This window comes from Nuphar pumila, chromosome 4, assembly GCF_984573655.1.
Source record: "Nuphar pumila chromosome 4, dmNupPumi1.hap1.1, whole genome shotgun sequence".
NCBI lineage: Eukaryota > Viridiplantae > Streptophyta > Magnoliopsida > Nymphaeales > Nymphaeaceae > Nuphar > Nuphar pumila.
In genome coordinates, this window is record NC_143252.1 from 7,317,811 (window position 1) to 7,341,431 (window position 23,621).

Below are 23,621 nucleotides of genomic sequence, written 5' to 3' on the forward strand. Positions count from 1 at the left end.
ATATATTAACATGTAGGTGCATGATCACTTTTGAACTTGACCCAAACGAAGTCGTGCAGAGTGCTCATCACGTCCATCACGCGCGTGATGGACGCTCCACACTTGTTTCCGCCCAACAAAAGCTTTAGCAGCCACAAAAGTCGTTGCTAAAGGTCCCAGACCTTTAGCAGCTACTAAAAGTCCCAGACCTTTAGCAGCTGCTAAAAGTCTGAAGTTGGGTTTACTCTTTGGTGGGGAATGGAAACATTGGGTTTTATGCCAATGAAGTCAGAGAGGTCAGAGAAGTGTTGGATCTGGGTTTGTGAATTTTATCCAAATCCGACTACTGCACGAAACTGCATCAAGTAACGGCAAATAGCTGATTGGATCCAGGTATGGTAGCACCTATCCCCAATGATTTAGGTCTAGGGTTTGGTAGTGGCCGTACTTGACACAAGTCTGACCCTTGTGGAATACATGATGAGCTTTGATTTACAATAACACATGGACAAAACCACATCCATTTTAGCAATTAAGTTGTTTAAAAGCATTTATTTAATTTTCCCATTTGCTTAAATGTCGAAGTTCTCAATTGCAATAAGAAACCAACTTTTGATGTGAATGGCTATCCAAAAATTACTTTTAGGCTATAAATAGAACGTCTCACACTCATTTTGTAAAAATGCAAATATGAGAATCCTAAGCACCTGCTTAATATGTTACAAGATTTTTTTTTTCTTTTTTCTGTTTTCTTTGACAGAGAAAGCTGGGGTTAGGCAGAGCTGGGGTTAGGGGGGTTAGTCAGACCCCTACCAGTTATACAACCATGCCATTGGGATTCGAACTTGCAACATCCCAACACAAGGTGATGTTCGCTAATTGCTTCTGCTAGACAAGCGAAGCACCCGTTTGTTAAACAAGTGTACATTAGTTGAGTGAGATAGTTTGATGGGTAAGAGCAACATCGCAAACACTGCCAATGTCGCATTTTTCTCATTAGGGTAAAATCTTGTGATAAATTTTAAAATTTGTTTTTGAAGAAAATCTCAAGATCACATATATCAAATTTTAAGATACACGAAAGTTACAAGAAAAAAGGATAAAATTTAATTATGACAATAAATCTCACTATTTTTAAAGGGTTAATATTTGGATTTTGGTGCTATTGAAGACACAAAACTATTTAGTACAAATCACCTTTTTTTTATATTTTTTTAGTTCAGACCTTATAGATATGATTTACAAGGTTTGTTTAGTAGAAAATGAGTTTTGAATCATGCGATTGGGAAATATAAGCTGTTTTTTTAAGAGTTTCAAAAATCAATGGCCCCACAATGTGATAAAATTTGATGACTCAAAAAATCATATTTTTTTTATTCAAATAGCATAATGCAAGGCTTGATCCTTGGCAAAAAAACTATGTTTAACACATATATGTGGTCAGATTGAGTGATAAAGCTTGAACCTACGATTTTAAGCTCAATAGTTCCGTGCCTTCAATAGCACCAAATATTAACCCATTTTTAAAATATCATGATACTTGTGACCTTGGTTAAGACTTAAGGTTGGGATTTGGTTTTAATCAATTGTGTTTGCTAGGAAAAAGGGAAGAAAACAAAAAAAGGTGAAATATGACAATAAATTATTAAAGTTATTAAGAGTTTTTTTTTTTAAATCAAGCTAGTACTTCTTTTAACAATAGACAACATCTCCACCCCCACCTTGTCTCAAAATTCTGCCCTCCATCCCTGCACGGGTTTTGATTTTAACCTCCATCTCCATTTCATGTTCACCATCCGCGTTTCAAACCGGGCGTGATAGGGCGAGGCCCTGTTTCTCCCCAATCCACTATCATCCCTAAAGGTATTTTAGTTATTTTACTAATGGGGATGGGGGGCCGGGCAGGATAAAGCATAAGTTCATCCCTGCGCAGGGTTTGATTTTAACTTTATCCTCGCCTCCATCCTCGATTCACGCCCTCCATCTTCAGTCCAAACCGGGCAATGAAGGGGGGGGGGATTTTCCCCGGGTCCACTGCCATCCCTAAAGTCATAGAATTTGTACTACTTTGGAGGCTCACTTAAGTGGATCCTATCTTCAGCCACACATGAGGCACATGGCCATGCCTTGTACAGCATCTTGGTAAGTCCTAGTTCATTTGTGTCATTAATATTTGCCTTGCCCAATAATGTTATGTACTAAAATAAAACTTGAGAAGACAAGTCATGACAAGTTTTTCACAAGGTGCAACACACTTTTCACATTCTAGGAACAACTTGGGAATGCATGGAGACAGTTTTTTCTGGTCCAATGGAAGGAGGCAAATTTGTTTTTCCTATTACATTTTTTTCTCACTTCTGAACGCGCTTTAAAAGCATCTTTCAGGGATGGGGAAAACAATCACTGTAAAAAAGGAAACCGCTTTGCTCACTTTTACCAATGCCAAGGATTTTTTTATCCATCACAAATGAACTTATCTACCAACAGGGAGGCTCCGCTTGTCCGGTTGGAGTAGCTAGTACACGTCACCTTGTGTTGAAACATTGCAGGTTCAAAACTCAATGGTATAGTTGCATAACCGGTAGGAGTCTGCTTAACCCTGTAACAGTTGTAAGAACCCTGTATAAGGGTTAGTACCTTTTCTAAATAAGTGGCCACGAATCATCCATAACAATTGTAAGGGGCCTTAACTAGAGGTGGCCATCCTGCTTGCCTCATTGCCTTCTGACAAGCCTGACCCGCATCTTGGCCCAAGCCCAGCTCGACTCAGTTATACTCAGGCTCTGCCCAGGGCTGCATTTTGCAGCCCGAGCCCAACCAGCTACGGGTTGGTTACCTGACAGCTCGTTAAGCTCCCAACCCAATGGCCACTCCTACCTTTCTAAGTTTATTAAGAGCAGTATTCTTTCTCAATATCACTAGTGAGCTCTGCAAAAAATTTCACAGCCATTTTTTTTTGTGTTAATTCTTTGTCATAAAAAGAACCAATAAATGTGGTTTGGTGCCGTCAAGCGCTGTCCGTCTTCCTAATTAGGGGCATGTGGTTTGTCATCTAAGAAGGGATGACCACAGTTTGAAACCCACATGTGATGTCCCTCGCTGTAAGGTTGAAGTTGGGTGTATTCCTCTGAGGGCAGAAGGGCTGTAAGGGTTTAAGGTTTTTTTTTTAAAGGCCAGCTGGGATTAGGCAGACCCCTACCAGTTATACAACTATACCATTGGGTTTTGAACCTGCAGCGTCCCAACACAAGGTGACGTGCATTAGCTGCTCCTATCATACAAGCAGAGCCCCCATTGGGAGTTTTTTTTTTTTTTCCTTAACCTAAAAAAAGAAAAAAATAAGTGGTTGGCTCTCTCTCTCTTTACAAAGTTAACCAATATCAATTTTCAATGGGTCCCAAATTGACATGTAAAATGATCCCAAATTGACATGTAAAATGATTGTGATCTCTCTCTCTCTCTCTCTGACAAAAGAGTAACGTATAATGCATAGACATTGCACATGGGCCAAGCTGTATACTTTAAAAACATTCAAACTTTGGGAACATTGGCAGAGGTAAGGAACTTACTCGTGAAACATACACATTGAGACCATTATAAGCTAACCTTGCTCCTAGGCGTTGGTTGAGCCCACCAAACTGGGCTTGCTCTAAATGAATCATGAGACCATGTCACTTTCAAAATCATGTTCTTTTTTTTTTCTTTTTAAATTCTTGGTGCAACAGCCTACACTGGAAGCTACACCCACCCGAGTCACCCTAGTGGCAGCCGGTATGAGGTGAAGGTGCTGACCCTTTCATCCCAGGTTCCTCCCACAGGGTGTGCACGAGGGTGCCCTTAACCGGTGGGCGCCGTAAGGGCTTGAGTGTCTATGACCCCACCCGGGGTTTACCTCGCAGGGGGGCGGGCCCATCAATCAGTGGGTGAGGGTTGTACAAAAAAAAAAAAAAATAGCCTACAATGGAAGCTACCACGATGCACATGAGTAACCGTTTGTTTATTAACATTTTAAAGGTTTAATAATATGGTATGATGTCATGTGACGTCAATATGATGGGAAAAGATTTGGATGACAAGCTGGATCAAGGCAATGATGGATACATTACTGCCCTATGGTTTAAACACATGAGTTACCACATCAATATTCAAAATAGCATCTTTCGAACGACCATCAAACCTTATCTTGGAGCATGATCCACAAGCATAAATTGTGGCCTATATAATGAACAAATTCTAAAAAAAAATCCATCATTTCATAGTAGTAGAGTTTCATGACCTTGCTTTTTCTAAACTAGTTTTTTTTTAAATCTAACCATTTAGATGTCTTAGGCATGGTCCATTTGCTAAGAACCGACTGATTGGGCGTGTATTTTTCTTGAAAAAAAATATGATTTTATAATGCATGAATATTTACAAAAATTTTGAGCCTTTGATTTTCAGCTTCAGAGGATTCTTCTGCTTATGTGCCATAATTGGACAATCCAATAGCCAGTCCTTGTAAAACCAAACATGCAGATCACATCCATATGGTAAAATTCAGAAAGAAAAACAATCTCATGAAAACCTCTATTCATACTCTAGTTCACATACTTTCAGTTAACACATTCTAGTGGCTCTATAAGTGTGTAAAGGAAGATGCAACCTGGAGCATCCATGACATCCTTGGACTGTTTGGATTAGGCTCATGATAATAGAGCTGCTTATAATGCATTGTCAACTGCATATTAGCAAGGTTTAGGGCAGAATTACTGGAAGCTTCTCAAATAGGTGAGAAGCTCACTTTTCAAAAACTCGCAGCGAAAGTGTGATAGTTCTCGCCTCCAAAACTTGATGGGAATCTCGATTCTCTCATGCTTCTCTACTTTTCTCTCTACTTTCCACATGCTTCATCTATTCTTCTAATATATTTTTTCTCTCTACTTTCCACATGCTTCATCTATTCTTCTAATATATTTTTTCTCTCTACTTTTCATGTTTTTTTTATGTGTTTTCTCTCACCCTTTCCACTCACTTCCATATGCTTTCTCTAAATTGGCAACCATCAATTTTAGATTTTGTTAAAAATTTAAATCTTAAACTAAAAAAATCATGAAATTTAAGAATAATCACGTTTTATTTTAGTTTTATTTTTCATTCCATTTTGATTCCCATTCAATTTTTATATTGTTTTTTTATTCTTCATTCGATGCTTCCTATACATTTTAAAATGCATTGCTTCTCGCTTCTGCTTTTTGTATTGTTTCTGGCTTTCGCTTCCTAGTCCGACCACCTTGGTTTAGGGTCACATACACGAGAAACCAATCATTCTCCAATACAAACAACAAACTTTCAGCAGCAGATAACTAATTAAAGAATTCAAACAGTTGTAATAATTTTTTTTACTCAAAAAAACTGCCCTAGGAGCAGAGACCTAGCCGCACTAGCTCAGCTTGCCATATTAACAGTCTCTATCTATATCGGCATAAAACTCCGAGGGCTTATCCCTCGACCTCAAGGAGTTGCCAAGCTAATTCATCCTACGCGGGGGGTGATGCCCATGGGATTTGAACCTAGACTGCCCGTCAAACGGTCAAAGCCCCATCCCTCTATGCCAAACCCCTTGGGTATCAAACAGTTGGAATATTAAGATTGCTAAAGAATGCAAGGATGCCAGTGGGAAGTCCAATGCACCAGACTGGATCTGTTAAGCCTACGAGCACCAAAAACATTCCTAGAAATATATAATTCTTGGACCAATTCTTAAAAAACAAGTCAGAAGAAACAAAGAAAAGGTAACTAATTACTAGGAATCCATGTTGTTGGGGCCAGTTTTATAGAATCCCATGCATCAAATTGCAAGAGAGAGAGAGAGAGAGAGAGAGAGAGAGCTGAGCACATGACTGTCAGTTTTGTCTGAAAAAGAAATCTCAAACTAAAACTAAAAACGATAAGAGTATTCTAAGTTGTTAGTTTTGAATTAGCAATTAATTAACAGACCCACCAACGGGGCTCCCCTTGTCTGGCAGGAGCAGCTAGTGCACGTCACCTTGTGTTGGGACATTGCAAGTTCGAATCCCAATGGTATGGTTGTATTTCTGGTAGGGATCTGCCTAACGCCAGCTTTCTCTGTTGAAAATAATAATAATAAACAACCCACAACTAAAATGTTGGATAGGAGTAGGCAGCGACCCCTACTCATTTCAACTACAAGCATATTTGGATATTGCTATATAATTATTTTTATTGCAACATTTAGATATTAGAAATAGAGGGCATCTTTTATGCAGCGGCGCTGAGATTGCAACAATGAGGAAATTGTTGGTCCGCTATTTTTAATAAAGGGCCATTTGTTTCACAGTGAAATGGCCCTTTCCCATGGGAAAAGGGCTGTTTTCCCATGGGACGGAAAACAAAAAGGTCCCACAAGAAAGTGGTTGACCCACATGGCACCATGGTGAGATCCCCAGATTTTCCCCTAAGACATGTTTTCTAGTGAAAATGTTTTCCAACTTGTTGAGACAGGGTCTGCCAAGCCGTTTCCCATGTGAATAGGCATGCTTTTCCCGAGGGGGAGGGGAATGACCTTCTCGGGGCAGACCTTTCCCATGTAGCGGAATTCCTGCTGACAAGTTGAAATAAACAGGCCCTAAGCGTTATATACGATAGTATTTAAGTGCCGGTCTGGGCAGTTTCTCTAACTTCAATCAGACATTAAAGGGACATTGTTTCATGCCATTTCCAATGAAAAAGGCTCTCTTTGGTAGTAAAAGGGACTCTTACGATGAAACAAACATGTTCATGAGAAATATATATGTGGCAAGATTCACATAATAAATGCAAAAAAGCAGCTTTCCTATCAAAATGAGTTCATACCTCCCTCCATAGGAAAGCACTTTCCCTCCAAAGTGGCCCTTTCGTAGGAAGAGGCTTCCCTAGGGTGATAGTTTCACAGACGTCCCTTAAAAAATACAAGAATTAATAATAATGGAATTCAAAGTGAAATTGACACATAGGTATATGGGTCATTGATGTTATTGGCCCCATTAAAGAGGGTGACTTGGATTCTCATTGGGCAGGTACGTGGGCCAACCTTTTACCTTCCTAAGATAGAGGAAAGGTAATAATCTATAAGTGATTAAGGGGGCCATCACTTCCAAGATATTAAGAATAAAACTAAATTTTCTTTCTACTATTTACAGATATATGAACCCCAATTTTTCTTTCTACCAAATTTTCATGGCTCCTCTATTGTATGTAACTATGTATTGCATCCTTTTGGTATATGTCAATTTCAGAGGAAGCCAAACGGTTATGGGCATTCTTATTATCACTTGGTAGAGCCATAATTGAGTGAGTTGTCCATTTGGCTCTCTCATTTTTAGAAATACCTATAGTCTTTTCCTCTTTCTCTTTCTTTCTCAACCCTTCTTTTCTTTCTTGGCAGAACCACTTTAAAGACTCAATCATGCAGTGTACGCTTCCAATAAGAGGTTTATCTTCCAATGTTGGTTCCCATTTTCACCTCAACTTATGCAAATAATACTTGGTATTTTGGACCACATCCTTTAACTTTCTGTAGAGCTTTAATCATTCACCTTTTCCTTCTACTTTTTTTACTTTCTTCTTTCTTGTTTGTCATGCATGGAACAAACATTATGCACTCATGGCTCAATAGAACGTGAGTGGTTTGTAAGTAATTCATTTTCCCAAGATAGCCCTAGGCTCTATGGGCTCAGTCTAGACAGACTACTAAAAAAGCAATTTTTTAAAGCTCAAAAGGGCCACTTAGATATGAACACCATGCAAAAGCAGCAGCATAAAATCTGTAAGGTTCCTAGAGAATACTATCTTTTTCACTGTTCCTTAAGTTACTCTGCCAATGTGCTTCCTTTCGAGTTTGTAACCCTTATGGTAAGTTTGGGATCAGGTGAAACTGAGTTCATGAAGTTCAAGTTGCCTCCTAGCTACTTAATTTGCACCGGAATCATTTTGACCATAGTCACAAATACTGGCCATTTTTCTAAAATCTCTTGAAAAAACTGACACAATCTTGAAAAAAATAATATTTTCAAATATCACTTATTTTGAAAATATCATGATATTATTGCATTATTAATGCAGTATTCATAATCTTTATATGTATTCTTGTATATTTAATTTTTCCTATATTTTTATACATTTTATAAATTTTATTATATCTTTTTAAATTCAAAATATGCTAATAATTTTTTAAGATTTTTTTTTTATTTATCATAAGATTTTACTCTTCTGCAAAAATCTAGATAACAAGATTTTTTACTATGATTTTGACATGTACCCCATGTCTTCATATATTTCATGGCTTTTTGTTCATTTCAGCTTGTTTCTTGCTTGCAAGAGCCAATGTCAATAAATAGCCTCTACGTGACAATAGAGCTATATAGCTCCTCTACCAAGCTAATGACATGATTCATGAGTAGCAGGAGAGGCTGTGGCAGGTGGAAGAAGAGTCCAGAGACAACTTTATAGAAAATGCTAAAAAGAAGCACATACATGTGAAAAATACTTATCTTGTGGAGGAGGTGGTTCATAACCTTGTGGTTTTCCTTTTTTCACTCCATTGCTTGGAATAATTCTTGGGGAAGTGTGTTCCTTATCCAACAATCTTGTTCCTTGAAAACTGAAGTTTGCCTAATTAAATCATACCAAACCAGGAGCTGCTTTTCCTTATTTTCTTGAAGACCAGGTAGAGAAACAGCACTTCACTTTTATTTCTTTAGGTTTAATAACAGTTCACTTTTGATGCCTGTGGGCCCACATCTCTCAATCCCTCCATCAGCCTCACATGAAGCACATGGCCCTAATGGCCCATGTTTTAGGGCTAACAGCCCTTCCCTGGAAGTCCAGTTCATCTTAATAATAATTGACCTACATATTAATGATATCTATTGATTAGAATTATGGAATTGTTCCAACTACTGCATTGTCAAACTTGGCTTTTTCTTTGCACATCTTGGAAGCAATCCATGGTGTAAGAAAGTGTTATAAAGGGGTGAGTTGCAATAATTTACTACAAGAAAGGAACTTATTCAACCAGCTTTGCACAATGCTAACCCTTCCAACCAACTCTCATCCTTCACCATGAATTCATCACTGGCAGTTGTAAAGACAAATATAAGGACAGTACTTTGTGTTTATGAATGAAAGGAGAATAGTAATGTTTTTCCTTTTCTCTTTTTACTGCCTTATCTAATGAATGAGATTGTGGTGATGCTTTATGCCATGCATGCAGGTGTCCTTTGGGATTTTGAGTGGGTTTTTTATCCCCTTCTGGACCATAAGAAAAGAAAAAGGAGGAAATAGATAATACAAAAGTTAGTACAATTGCATGTCAATTCCATATGTAAAGATGAAAGGATGACCTTCCAATTTATGGATGATCCAAATTCTACAACCAATGATGATTGAACCGCTCAGCTGGAAGGTATAGGTTGACACAGACTGGTGGATCCAGAGTTTTTTTTTTTATATTTACATGGAGAAACCCTCTTAGGATCAAAGACCTAGCCGCGCTGGCTCTGCCTGCCATACTTACAATCACTGTCCTGACAGCGTAAAACTCTGTGGGCTTACCCCTTACCCCAGAGAGTCACGATGCTTTGGCTTGCGCAAGGAGTGACACCCATGGGATTTGAACCTAGACTGCCTACCTAGCGGCCTAGGTAGACCCCATCCCACTGCGCCAAACCCCTTTGGGGCAGGTGGATCCAGAGTTGTTAGATGCTTTGTTCAAGTTTGTGCAAGTTCATGTGGTTAGAGTTTCTAAATCTTGTAGCTATACTGCTAAATCTTTAGCTTACCTTGCAGTGGTAAATCAATGTACCATACGGAAAGACAAACCACCTGACTGGTCCCCAACTAGGATGGATATGTAATACTCATTATTCTCATCTCAGTGAACCGGTAGGGGTCTACCGAGATAATTACCCCCAGCATCTTTATAAATAAAAAAAAGTGTTTCATGGATCAGTTCCTAAATAAATCCCTTTGTCTTGTTTCGTAAGCAACATATTTTAGATGTATGACATTCTGATATTTAGACATGTTTTTTCAATAACATTAAAAATCAATGGCCCTACAATGCACCAATATTTTGTAATGCAAAGAAAAAATGGTTTTTGAGTTGAAATTAAACGAGCACACGTCCACAATAACACGCGAGAACACTTAGAGTGACACGATTTTACGTGGTTCGGATCAAGAAGATCCTAAGTCCGCGATAGACCTCACAATCTCTTTCACTGGTGAGGTCTTTCCACTAGATGAATTTATATACAGAGTTACACGTTTTGGATGAGCCTTGAGTCTAGGCTTTCTTGATTAGATAAAACACCAATAACAGAAAAGTGTGGCCTTCTGTAAGAGTAAGAGGACTCCTGCAAAAGGCTCCCATTTAGTAGATAATATCCGCGATAATGATGTTGGTTGTAGATTTTGGACATTCCTTCGTTAGACGGTCTGGTCCCCTTTATGAAGATCACCCATTTGTATGTAATCTCTCACAAAGAACAGATGCTAAACTAAGAACTTCACAGTATTTTCATGATGCATCATGTATATGAAAAACTATCAGACAAGGAACCAAAATAAATCAGCAACTGCATTTCGAATCTGCTTGCCAAAACTCCTTTATACAAAAAAATAAATAAATTGGCACAAACCATAAAATGATGACCTTTAGTGCTAACAAAGTCTTCAAGGGAACACTTTGGTGTCATAAAACTAAACCAATTTCATTAACTCTTAACATCTACAAACAATAAGATTGTCACTGTTTTTAATTATATTGGTGATCACAATCTACAAAAACCACAAACATTTATCTAGAACATGGTCAAGCCTTCAATCTCCAACGCCTTTATCTAATACCATCTTGATGATTTTTAACCACATTTGTAAGTTGCAATATTTCATAATAGCTTTCATTGCTTCTTTAAAGAATCAGCCTTTGCAAAGGTGATTTTTTCCCTTGCAGCAGCAGTAGAAACAGCAATGTTAACCTCATATTGAATACACAAGAAGCAAATTCGGTGGCAAAGCTAAGCCGAAGAATGTATGCAAATAATAATAATAATAATAATAATAATTGGTTTCAATGGCCTGCACCAGGGGCCAGTACAAATCATTAATAGCAAGCCGCAGGCATGGCCTTCATCAGGATTACATAGATTGCATTAATTGCAAGATGGAACAAAGACTTGTAGCTTATTTCAGGATCCAATACAAAGCATTAATCACAAGATATGAGTAAATCTGCATTCGGAAATATGCATACTCAAACAAGCCTATTTGAGTTCAATGCCCTGTAACAGGGTCTGGTGCAGTGCGGGCCGACACCAGGCTCAGAAACCAAGCATTGATAGCAAGTACGAGCAAAACCAGTATTGGCCGAGTGGTCTGCACCACAGTGACAAACGTTTTTATCGGCAATTTCTGGTTTTTCAAAAACTTGTGAGAAATTGAAAAAAAATCCATAAATCTCGTGTTTTTTTGGCAAAATCTTGGCAATAAAAAAATTAATTAAAAAATAATGTTTATAAGAAAATATTAATAAAAAATATTTAAAAATAAAAATACATGATTTTTTTGCGATAAATAGCCGTTTAAAACATAAATATCGTGTTTAAATCACGGTATTTATGTTTTTTTTATAAATCTTGCGATATTTTGTAAATCTCATGAGAAATTGCCATTTTAAACTTTCAGGCAATTTCTCGCGATATTATCGCGAGATTTATGAAAATCTCGCGATATTTGTCACACTGGACTGCACTAAACTTTGCTGCACGGCAATGCCATCGAGGTACCAACCTAAACATAGAATCTATAGGCATGAGACCAACTGATATTCCAGTATATTGCCGATATTTTGAAAATATCTGGATTTTAAAAGAATAAAAGTAGCTGATATTTTACAAAAAGCAACACAATATTTTGAGATAAAAATAATGGTATGTTGAAAATATCACATTTTTAACGTGATTTTAGCACATTATTAATGCGATAAAGATGGTTTTTTGCAATTCTTTATATTGTCTATATGTTTAATACATTTTCATAGATACCAATATTTTCCCACATTTTCTTGAGAAAAACTAAAATTTTGAAAATTATTGTGAGATATTTCTTAGAATGAAGTTTGGGACTATGGCCTTAACCAGAGTCTTAAAAAATTGTAAGTGTTGGAAGCATAGGACTCATATTAACAGTCTTAAAAAAATACGATTTTTTTAGAACAATCTTAAACAAACATGATATGATGCACAAATTCAATAAAATGGAAAATAAGTAATTTAAAAGATACCGAGCAAACTTTGTATCCATGTCCTACTCATTAGTTTTATGATATATCACGAATAAACCAAAATGAAAGAATTATAAAGGCCATCAAAATCATGAGTTAGAAAATTTTATTAATAATGACACATAATTGGTGGATTAGTCAGCAAAATGGACATGAAGTTCAATATTAAATCATAATTTAAAAAATAATAATGACAGTAATGCAACTAAAACGTTGGTTTATATAAATAGTTAACTAAAAAAGGGATTATCATTACTGTTAGTCAACCATCATATTTTAAACAAGTATCAGCTGCCAGCAGGTTACCAGCTAAAATTAAAACACTACTTGGTCCACTAGATTGCTTGTCATCCAAACTGTCAACAAGTGTCCGAACTCTCTAAACCTGGTGCAAGTTGGTAGGGACCTAAACTGAGCGGTTGTTATCCGATATCTGACCCGAATTTCGACTCGGATTAGTCGCATTCAGTAAAACTGAAATAGAATCCCCACTAATAATTAGATCCAGATTTGGTTTAGAATTTTGCTACCAAATATGATAGATACCGAGTTCCGACAGCTATCCAAATCTGATTACATGTAATTAGTCGGATACGGTATTACCTTGTATCCATCCGAATCCAAATACAAATAACCAATATCGGGCTAGTCAGCTTTGGTATGAGCTACCTCCAACACGAATCCGAACCATTTACATCCCTAGAAGTTGTCTAAGATAAGTCCAATTTTGACACATGAATCCAAATTCTCAGCTGCCAAAATTGTGGGTCCGGATCCTAATCCCCATAGGACCCAAAAACATATGGGCCAAATTAAGAGCATGGAAGGATTACCAAGGTCCAAAAATTGGGCCTGGTACTGGACTTTTGATCCAAGTGGGGACAGGCTAGGAAAGTTCATGCTGGCAGCTTGTGATGAGCCATCCTGTTCATGCTGGGCTCCAAAGTCTGTCATGTCCTTGTCAACTTTGTAAGAGCACTCTTAACTCTTTCTAATTTAGCATTCCGGGCCTTGATCAGTACCCATCCAACTCAAACCTAACGAAACCCTATTCAATGATTGTTGGGCCCACGACCTTCTCTGAACTTTGAATAGCAGCCAATAAAAGCTCTATGATTTGTCACTGATCAATTGGTATCTAATTAATTAATCCATGCTTAATTAATTAAGAATAACTACTCATGACTCCCATTGTTGACATAAATAGTGAGTGGGCAGAGAAAAATGAAAGTATTTGTAATTCCATGATGGAGGATTGAATATCATTGACGGTATATACCTTAGGGAGGGAATCTTCATTAAAAAAAAGACTGGTTATTACATCAGCCATTCTGCTTCACGCATCTTTTATGGGCCCATATATTGAATACCAACTTACTTCACACATCTTTTATGAGCCCATATACTGAATACCAACTTATCAAGAGAACACACACACACACACACACACACATATATATATATATATATATATATATATATATATATATATATATATATATATATATATATAATGGGTTAAGTTTTCGCTACATTCATTTGTATGTGCAAATGACCTAGTAAATGGGATGACACTCGATTGTTTTTTTTTTCTCTCATATCTAACGTCATAAATGTGATCTATATGTTTTTTAGTGGAACCTGGTTTTTGGATTGCTGAAATCTGTCATATATACAGGTTTGCTAGTGATCCAAAAATCAATGGCTAGGAAGGCATAAATTTTTTGACTCAAAAAAACATGTTTTTTTCGTCGAAAAAACATTATCCAAGAGTTTATTCCTACTGAATCGAGCATGTTGAACACATCTATGTGGTTAGATTGTGTCAAAACAACAACTCACAATCATGACATTCAAACTAGTTTGCTGGTACAATCATTTGTACCAAATATATATACCTTCATGGGTAAAGAACCACCTAGTTGGAACTCAAAGTGGGAGGTTGTTTTATCCAAATCTAACCTAATAGATAAGTTCAGCATGGTCAAATAGTAAGAATTGATTTTGTATTATATTTTATTGATGTAAATATGATTTATAAATATTAAAAAATTTGGTACAATGTATGTTGATTTTTTAACCCTTGTCAAATTTTAACAATACGTTGAAATAACATGATCCAAGTACCTATTTCTATTTACTCAAATGTAGTTGACATTTGGAGGATCACATGTGCAAAATAAATTAAAAAATAAAAGATATTACAATTTTTTACTAGGGGTTTCTTTCCCTCAAAGTATCAAACTTTAACCCATATATATATATATATATATATATATATATATATATATATATATATATATATATATATATATATAAAATTTAATCAAATATTAAACTATTTGAGTTTAACATTAGATATATTCAACCTTATAAAAATAACTGCAATACTTTTAAAAAGTGCATGGCTACTTTTTGGGTAGGTCTTTTGAATTGGAATTGAAATGTCAAACACTTTTTTCAAACAGGTAACTTTATAAATTCATCAAATTTATCTTTTTGACCTAATATATTTTAAAAACTATTAGTTTTTTAAAAGTATTTTAATATGGTTAAATTTATCTAATATTAAACATAACTAATTTAATGTTAAATTAACTCATAAACTAACATTAAACTAGTTGTGTTTAACATTAAATAAATTCAATCATATTAAAATAACTAAAATACCCTTAAAAATAATATTTTATAAAATGTATGATTACTTTTTGTAGTTAAAAAGGTAAATATGATAGATTCATGAAGTTAGTTTTTGAAAAAAGTGTTACTTTTCAATTCTCTAAATTTAATGCCTAAAAAGTAGCCTTGCAGTTCCAAAAGTAGCATTCTTTTAATGGTATAAACACAACCAGTTTAATGTTAGATTAGCCCTTTTTTACCAATGTTATCAGTTTCATGCATCATATCGGCATAAATAGTTGAATCAACTATTTTTTAATACATATAAAAAATACTAAAAGTTAATTTTTAATATTATTTTAATAGTTTTAACACAATTGATATGTAATAATTTATTATTAATTTTGGGCCGATACTTATCGGTATCCGGCCGATACAGCGGAATCGGTGTGGCCAAACGATTCCTGACAACATTGCTTTTTTACAATTACTAACAAAAGTAAATAAACAAATAAGGGTAGTAGAAATGAAAGTGAATCGGAGGAACAAATCCATAGAACACAAAATTGTTCTAAAAGAAATTTAAAAAAAAAAATGCAGTGCCACAGTATGCCTAGGCTGCAAATTGAAGTCTCTTTTTCAGGACCTAAAGTCAAGCCCTAAACATTGGTGACCCATATCCCCATTTGATATTATGTCTCTTTCTAAGGGAACAATCCTTTGCAAGCTCTTGAAATAGAGCTTGACGTTTTGGCCATCGTTGAAACATGTCATTTTATCATAGGCCCCAAGCTGGCATAGAGTCGTTGACGTGTAGATCCATGCTGGCAGCCACTCTGTGCATGCTTTTGCATTTAAAGTTAAACATTTAATCTCCAATTATAAATAATAAAAAATATGGAAAAATAAATGGCATTCATGAGCGCTTGACCACAAAGTTGCATGCTATGTATGATCCTTTTTTTTGTTTGGAGGGAAATATTATGTACGAAAATTTTTACCATTAACAGCCATATGTACAAAACAACTTATACTGCGTTTGAATGCCTAGGGATCAGATTTTGAAAATCAAGGGTCTCTAGCCCTCCCCAGGCTTCGGGTCGGGCCAATGATCCATCTGTTTCACCTCAAATATGTATTTCAGATCTTCAAAAAGTGAGAATCTAAGATGATCAAAACTTTGAATATGAGGATGAAGTCTCTCAAATGCATCTTTAAAGCATGTTTGATGGTGTCTCTCGCACGTCATGTGGGGGCACCGTGCCCGTCAAACACTGGGCATAAACACTGTTCCACCCCTCCCCCTTTTCCTTGTTACGCTGAGAACATGACGTTGGTAACAAAAAAAAAATGTGCGGAAGGGGGTTTTACCCCCGACCCTCTCTCCCTTCCCTTCATTTTCTTCTTTCTTCCCCCTTTTTCTTAGTTCCACTTTCTTTTTCTCTCTCCTTTTTCTTGTTTTTCATCTTTTTTTTATTAGGGCTCTGTATGAGAAATTTTTTTATTAGGGCTTTCAATCAATTTTTTTTAGTTAAGGTTTTTTATATTTAGTTTTATTATAATTTTTCTTTTATTTGATTAGGGCTTTTTTTCTTTGATTTTCTTTTATTAGAACTTTCTTCTTATGATTTTTTTATTAAGACTTTGAATCAAATATCTTTAGTTCGGTCTTTTGATACTTAATTTGATTAGGACTTTTTTTATTTTCTTTGATTAGGGATTTGTTTTAAATATCTTTAATTAAGGTTTTTGATGCTTAATTTGATTAGAGAAATTTTTTATTTGATTTTTTTTTATTATGACTTTGAATCAAGTTTCTTTAATTAGGGTTTCATATAGTTAATTGGAATAGAGCTTTTTTTTTGTACTTGATTAAGATTGTTTTTCTTTGATTAGGTTTTGAATTAGGGTTTTTTTATGATTTATTTATAATTTCTTTGATTTTATGGTTTTTTATAGTTTAAGGTTTTTGGGTTTATTTATAATTTATTTTATTGTATTTTTCATTTTATGATTTATTTATGGGTTTTGCATTTGAATATAAAAAATATGAATTCTTGTTATTTTCTCAAATTACCCAAAATTTAAAACATTTTTTTGTACTTGGACCCAATTTAAGATCCATATTTAGGGTTAAAATCCATAATTTCTTGATAATCTTTCATAATTAGATCCAATATGACACTGATTAAAGCATTTATATATTAAAAAATATTAATTCTTATTTTTTAATTTTAAACAATTTTTTTATATTTAGATCCAATATGCGATCCATATTCAGGGCTAAAAACCATAATAACATGTTAAAACACTCATATAGTGGGGCAAATCGGGCCGTACGATCCAAAACGAAGATATGTGAATTCATATGTGTTCAAGTTGTCCGCACAACATAAAAAAATCTAATTAAAGACACAAAAAATACAACTTGTTGTCCATCCGAAACAAACGTTGAACGGAGTACCTTGTCCTGCTTTTGTTACATCCATCATGTGGTGCAACTCACAGGTCCTAAACAAATGCGGCTTAGCTGTAGCCAACCAATCGCCTTCTTAGCGTGTGTTTGATAAGGGGGACACACCCATGTAAGGACCGACTAGTCCCTGCCTAGGTGTTGTTCCATGTTTGACACGCAGGGTGTGCGGTGTTCAAGACAGCACAAAATATGCCTTATGTAGGCACTTTATAAACCGCAGCATAGGACATGCCCAACTCGAAAGTCCAGAACAAATGCTAATCATCCTGTCAGTGCCGTGTTTGTCCTATGACGCAAACACGACCTTAAGGGCCTGTTTGGGATCGGTAGCTAGGATGGGCGTTTATGGAGTTTTTGCATTTGAGGAAGTGGCAGCTGAACCAAATCATCCTTTTAGTGTAAATACAAAGGAGAAAGGGCCTCACTTCCCATCCCAAATGCATAAACGCCCATCCCAACGCCGAGATTCCAAACAGGCCCTAAAGTCATAACTACAAATAATGGAGAACATGTATGGTGGTCTTGTTTGTTTCAATTAAAACCACTAATCAAGGGAAGGTTGCTTGCATATATGATTAAGAGGAACAGACATGGTGGCTTTGATTATGAAGCAAGGAACATCAGAAACTTAATTATCACGAAAACAGTACGGTTCTTGGTTAAAGAAAGTGAAGGATCCCAATTATATCATATTATTAACGGATATTTGTTACTATGGTATTGATTGACGTGAAGACACTGTACAAATTGACAAGGCGGGTTAGATTTATATTAATTGGTCTGGTCACTATATTATAATACGTCCATATTATAATTGGCTGTGCTATTAATGGCCCCATTTACTGGAACTTGCTAACTCAACATTGAAATATATATAGAGAGTAATTTGGCGCGTGCTAAATGGGTTTTTGGGCTTTTTAAAATTTATTTTAAAATTCTGACCATACATATGTGATCTAGGGATCAGCCCTTGAAGAGTTTGATTCCAACACATGGGTGGTTTTTTTATAAAGTTCTAAAAAAATCAACTGTCCAAAATCTTTATAAATTTTTGAGGCTTCAAACATCATTTTTTTCATCAAAAACACATGATCCAAGTGTGGATTCTTACTAAATCGATCATTTGCTATAGAATATGATTATATATATATATATATATAATCAGATTAAGTATGAGCTTTTCTCCATCCAAATCTGATAAAAAATCCGACCCCAATCAGCCAATGTAAGGTTAGTCGGATCCAGTATTTGCCACATCCAATTGGATCCAAACTGTTTACATCCCTATTTAGACTTGATTTTATCCTTGTCCACATTTGTTTATCCTGACACATATCCAACAAGAAAAAAAATACTTACAGTACATCGGGAATCCAGATCCAGATCCAGATATACATTTTCCATATCCAAAAATCTAATTCGGATCATGTTTGGAACTCCGACCCATTTGGGTCTCTTTCTCGACAAGGTCCATGGGGCCCACGCCCTTACCAAAAAGCTTGACGCCCATTGGTCAATGTCAGCCGTGGGGAAGTGTCCCATTGGCCGCAGCAGCCGTGAAGAGGGTGACTTTTGGTGGGCCCGACGTACGATAGTCGCTGACATGGCGAGCTGGCATTGGGTTTCATTTAATGACGTGGCAATCATGACCGTGAAATATTCCATGTAGGATTAAGGTCACGTGCTCATTAAAGCGGTTCGGGATGGGAAACTGGAAAGGGAACAGTCTGAGTTGGCCTACGAGACAAGCGGCCCCCACTAGAATGACGAAATTGTTCCCGTTCTCTCAATGTTGACGGTTTTGTTGTTTGACTGGATTTGACCATCTTCCTCTTATCCGTTCGTACAGTTTTTCCATCTTTATCCGGAGGGTATTTTTGGAAACTGAAAGATATTCGAGTCGAATATCCCACCAAATTTGGATCCATTTTCGTAGCTTTCCCTTAACAATCGGATTCATTTTTAGTATATAGTTTTCCGTCTACCCAACCCCAATTAGTTCGGATAAGGCTCCATGACGATGAGTTTTACAGCCGAATCGAAACCTTCGATTCGGTGTAAAATCAATGTTTCTCAGTATCGGGGTATTGGTATCATACTCAACTGAATCGTCTTGTATGGGCCCAAAAATAATAATAAAATATTACATGTCAATCATAACGTGACACGTGTTAAAACTATTTTAACAACAAACAACAACAACTACGCCTTCATCCCAAAACAATTGGGGTCAGCGATATGAACCAAAAAAGAAATTCATTTTGGTGAATCCTTTTCCTTCAATCATTTCTATCAAATGCCATATCCTCGATGAGGTTCAAAGCATTCGTATCCTTTCCTATCATTTCCATCCAAGTCGTCCTAGGCCTACCCGACCTCTTTTAACTAATATATTATCTCATTTCTCCAACCTTCTAACTGGAGCATCATTAGGCCTTCGCCGAATATGTCCAAACCACCGTAAACAATTCTCTCACATCTTATATTTATTCAATATAAGATGCGAGAGAATCTTATAATATAAAAAAATATTTTGTTATTTTTTATATTTATTCAAAATAGTTGATTCAGGCCAAATTTGTGCCGATACGATGCCGATACACACCACCGATACTGATAACATTGTGTAAAATATACCAAATTAACTAATCAGATTTGGATTCTATATTACCCGATAAATGCAAGAGTTGGTAAGGTTTGGTAAGTTAAGAACGACAAAAGATTTGCATTCAAAAACTCGTGAGAATTAAATTTTTTTAAAAAATTTTGCATTTTTTACAAGATCTCGGCAATTAAAAATAAATTACGAACATAAAAAAACACTTTGTATAAGAAAATATAAATAAAAATATTTAAAAATAAAAAACACGGGATTTTTCATGATAAATAGCCATTAAACACATAAATATCTTGTTTAAATCATGATATTTATGTTTTGTTGAATAGCGCGATATTTTTGAAAATATCATGAGAAATTACCGTTTTAACTTTCAGGTAATTTCTAGTGCTATTATCGCAAGATTCTCATAGCAAAATTACGAACCAAGAAACCTTTTTAAACTGATCGGATCATCCAGATACGGATCCAAAACATCAACAAATTTCCCAAGCGCTCTCTCGTCAATAAATTTTTTTTGTTTTTAATAGAGAAAGCTGGGGCTAGGCGGACCCCTACCAGTTATACTACTATACCATAGTGATTCGAACTTGCAACGTTCCAACACAAGGTGACGTGCACTGATCGCTCCTGCCACACAAGCGGAGCCCACTCTCTCCTCATTTATAATTAAAAAAAAAAATGCCCGCTGCACGAGATCGAGCTGTGGCAAATGTGCAATTTTGACGATTTCGAGGGGGAGAGAAGATACCGATCTGGAAGCGAGAAAGTAATAAGAGGTTCGGTTGGGCTGTGGCAGAGGCGGGGGGTAGTTGAAGAAAAATAATGGGAAAGATTTGAAAACTGGGGGAAGGGGGAGCAACTGCCCAAGTTACATGTCCAGCCCGTGATCTCGGCTGGAGGTGACCGGGTTCCCCCGGTCAATACCCGTCCCTTTTACCGGTTCTTCCAGTCAACCATCTCCTTATATACCCTCGCTGTTATCGAGACAGAGAGGCACACTGTGAGAGGGATAGAGAGAGAGAGAGAGAGAGAGAGAGATCTGGCAGCAAAGAAAGGGTTTTCTTTCCCCTTTGCTTGTGGAGTAAGCCTCCCTAGAGTCAAATTTTGTTGAGCTCTCTGCCTCTCCCTCTTTTTTAAGGCGCCGGAGGAGCTGAAACAGTGGATCGGCGTTTAGCATTGCTGCTTGTTAAATTTGTTGTTTCTTTCTGTCGGGGAAGAAGATAATGAAGTGTTTGGTTTTCAACGGAGGATGTTATAAGGCGGGGGAAGTAAGAGGAGGAGGAGGAGGAGGGGAAAGAAGAAGAGGTGGTGGTTTTCGTTAGGAAAAAGTTGATGACTGTAAAAGAATAGCAAAATGACGCCTTCGTCTCTGTTTCCGTCGGTCTCCGATCGACGTCGCCGCTGGTGGATGACTAACCGAAAGGTTTCGTGTCTTTTCTTATGCTTTCTTTCTTTCTTAGGTATTAATTGAACAGGAGAGTTGAGAGAGAGAGAGAGGGGAGTTTTTACTGATTATTGATTACCTGTTATGAGAATGGATAGGTGGCGGAGAGTCACGTAAAGGAAGCGAGAGCGCTGTTAACGAGCCAGGATCAGGGGCAGAAGCAGGCGGCGCTGCGGTTGCTGGACGCGGCCATAGCGCTCTGCCCGCGGTGGGAAGCGCCGCTGCAACTCAAGGCTGCTGCCCTCCTCCGCCTCCGCCGATACCGAGACGTCGCCGAGCTCTTCCGGGACGACATCCCTTCCGCCGCCGCCCGGTTCCCCGACGACTCGGGCTCGTCGTCTTTTTCCTCCGATTCCCGCGAGAACCTCAACCTTCTCTCTCCAGCGAATTCTGCAGCTTTTACGGCGGCGGAGGCGCTCACCCGGTGCTTCTCCGTTTCCGACCTCAAGCACCGGATCGTCGCCGGGAAGGCGCCGGCCGGCGACAGGAGGGCTATCCGCCGGCAGCATTGGCGATACGTCGTTCTCGGCCAGGCGCTCTCCCACCTAGGCCTCCTGGAGGATTCCCTCATCCTCCTCCAGACCGGGAAGCGGATCGCCTCCGCGGCGTCCCGCCGCGACAGCGTTCTCTCCTCCGACGACGTCTTCGCCGCCGCCGACGCGGCTGAGGAGATCGAGACCGTCGGGCAGCTCCTCGCGAACGTGAAGTTCCTCCTCCGTCGCCGCGCGGCCGCGCTGGCGGCTCTCGACGCCGGGATCCCATTAGAGGCCGTCCGCCACTTCTCGAAGATCCTCGACGGCTCGCGCCGCGCCGTCCCCCAGTTCTTCATTGCCGAGTGCTACATGCACCGTGCGGCCGCCTACCAGGCCGCTGGCCGGATTCCGGAGTCAATCACCGACTGCAACCGGACTCTCGCCCTCGACCCCACCTGTGTGGCTGCCCTCTCCACCCGTGCGTCTCTCCTGGAGAGCGTCCGCTGCTTCACCGAGAGCCTGCAGGACCTTGAGCACCTGAAGCTCCTCTACGATTCCATCCTCCGCGACCGGAAGCTCCCTGGCCCAGCGTGGAAGCGCCGGGGCCAGTTCGCCGCCGGCGACATCGCCGCGAATTCGAGGTACGTTGCCGGGAAGATCGCCGAGATGAAGCGGATGGTGGTGGCAGGCTCGGTGGCGCCCGTCGACTACCATGCACTGCTGGGGCTCAAGCGCGGCTGCACCCGGTCCGAGCTCGAGTGCACCCACCGGCTGCTCTGCCTCCGGCACCGGCCGGACCGGGCGACAGGGTTCATCGACCGCTGCGAGTTCGCCGACGAGCGTGACGTCGACGCAGTGAGGGACCAGGCGAAGATGTCGGCCGTGCTGCTCTACAGGCTGATCCAGAAGGCCTACGCCCATGTCATGGCCACCATCATGGAGGGGGAAGCCGCCGAGAGGCAGAAGCAGAGAGTTGCCGTGGCTGCCGCTGCCACCGTCACGGTGGCGGCTAGAACTGTGGAGATTAGGAAGGATGGTGGCGATCGTGAAGCGGTGAATTGCCCGTCGAGATTCAATCCGAAGGAAGAATTGGTGGAGAAGGCGCCACCGGTGGCTGTGTTTCCAGGCGGGTTTTGCCGGGAAATTGCCGGCGTTGGGGGCTTGCTCTCGCCGGGTTTTTCCCATCCTGCGCACCATCTTCACGAAGCTCTGAGCTGCTGATGCTCGCTGTTTCTCTTTTGTATAAAATTCGTTTAGTCGTCGGATAGAAATTTTTTGCTTCTTATGGTTTCTTTTACTTCTGTTTCTTTTCTTCCGTGTTTTAGTTGGTAATATAATGTAGAGAACGAAAAATTTTCTGAGTTGGTTGGTATTTGTCTGTGTGCTTGTGCTCTTCTGTGTGTACTATTTTCCCGCAATCCTTGTGCTTGGTTGGGCTTTAATGGTGGCGAGGAGAGGGAGATTGGATGTTGGTGAGTACATTTAAGTGAGGTGGGATTGTATTGTTTGAAGTTTTGCTGTTTCTGTTGGGGTTGCTCTTGAGTCTTGGGAGGAACGGTTTGAAAGGGATGACTGATGCTGATGTTTTACTCCTTTCTGAGATGACTTCCTGCTTTTTTGGTGGGAGAATTTAGGGTGGGGTTGCTTTAATTCTTCGTCTGTACTGGCATGAGGGGCCCATCAATTGG

General features: G+C 38.5%; 1 protein-coding gene across 1 annotated transcript; it reads left to right on the plus strand.

The window, feature by feature from the left end:
* Positions 1–20,811: 20,811 nt before the first annotated feature.
* LOC149839218 (uncharacterized) lies at positions 20,812–23,294 on the plus strand. The gene is made up of 2 exons (XM_090002383.1): positions 20,812–21,439; positions 21,559–23,294. Exons 1-2 carry the CDS (start codon positions 21,371–21,373, stop codon positions 23,152–23,154), a joined length of 1,665 nt encoding a protein of 554 aa, XP_089858509.1. The 5' UTR covers positions 20,812–21,370; the 3' UTR covers positions 23,155–23,294.
* The last annotated feature ends 327 nt before the right edge of the window (positions 23,295–23,621 follow it).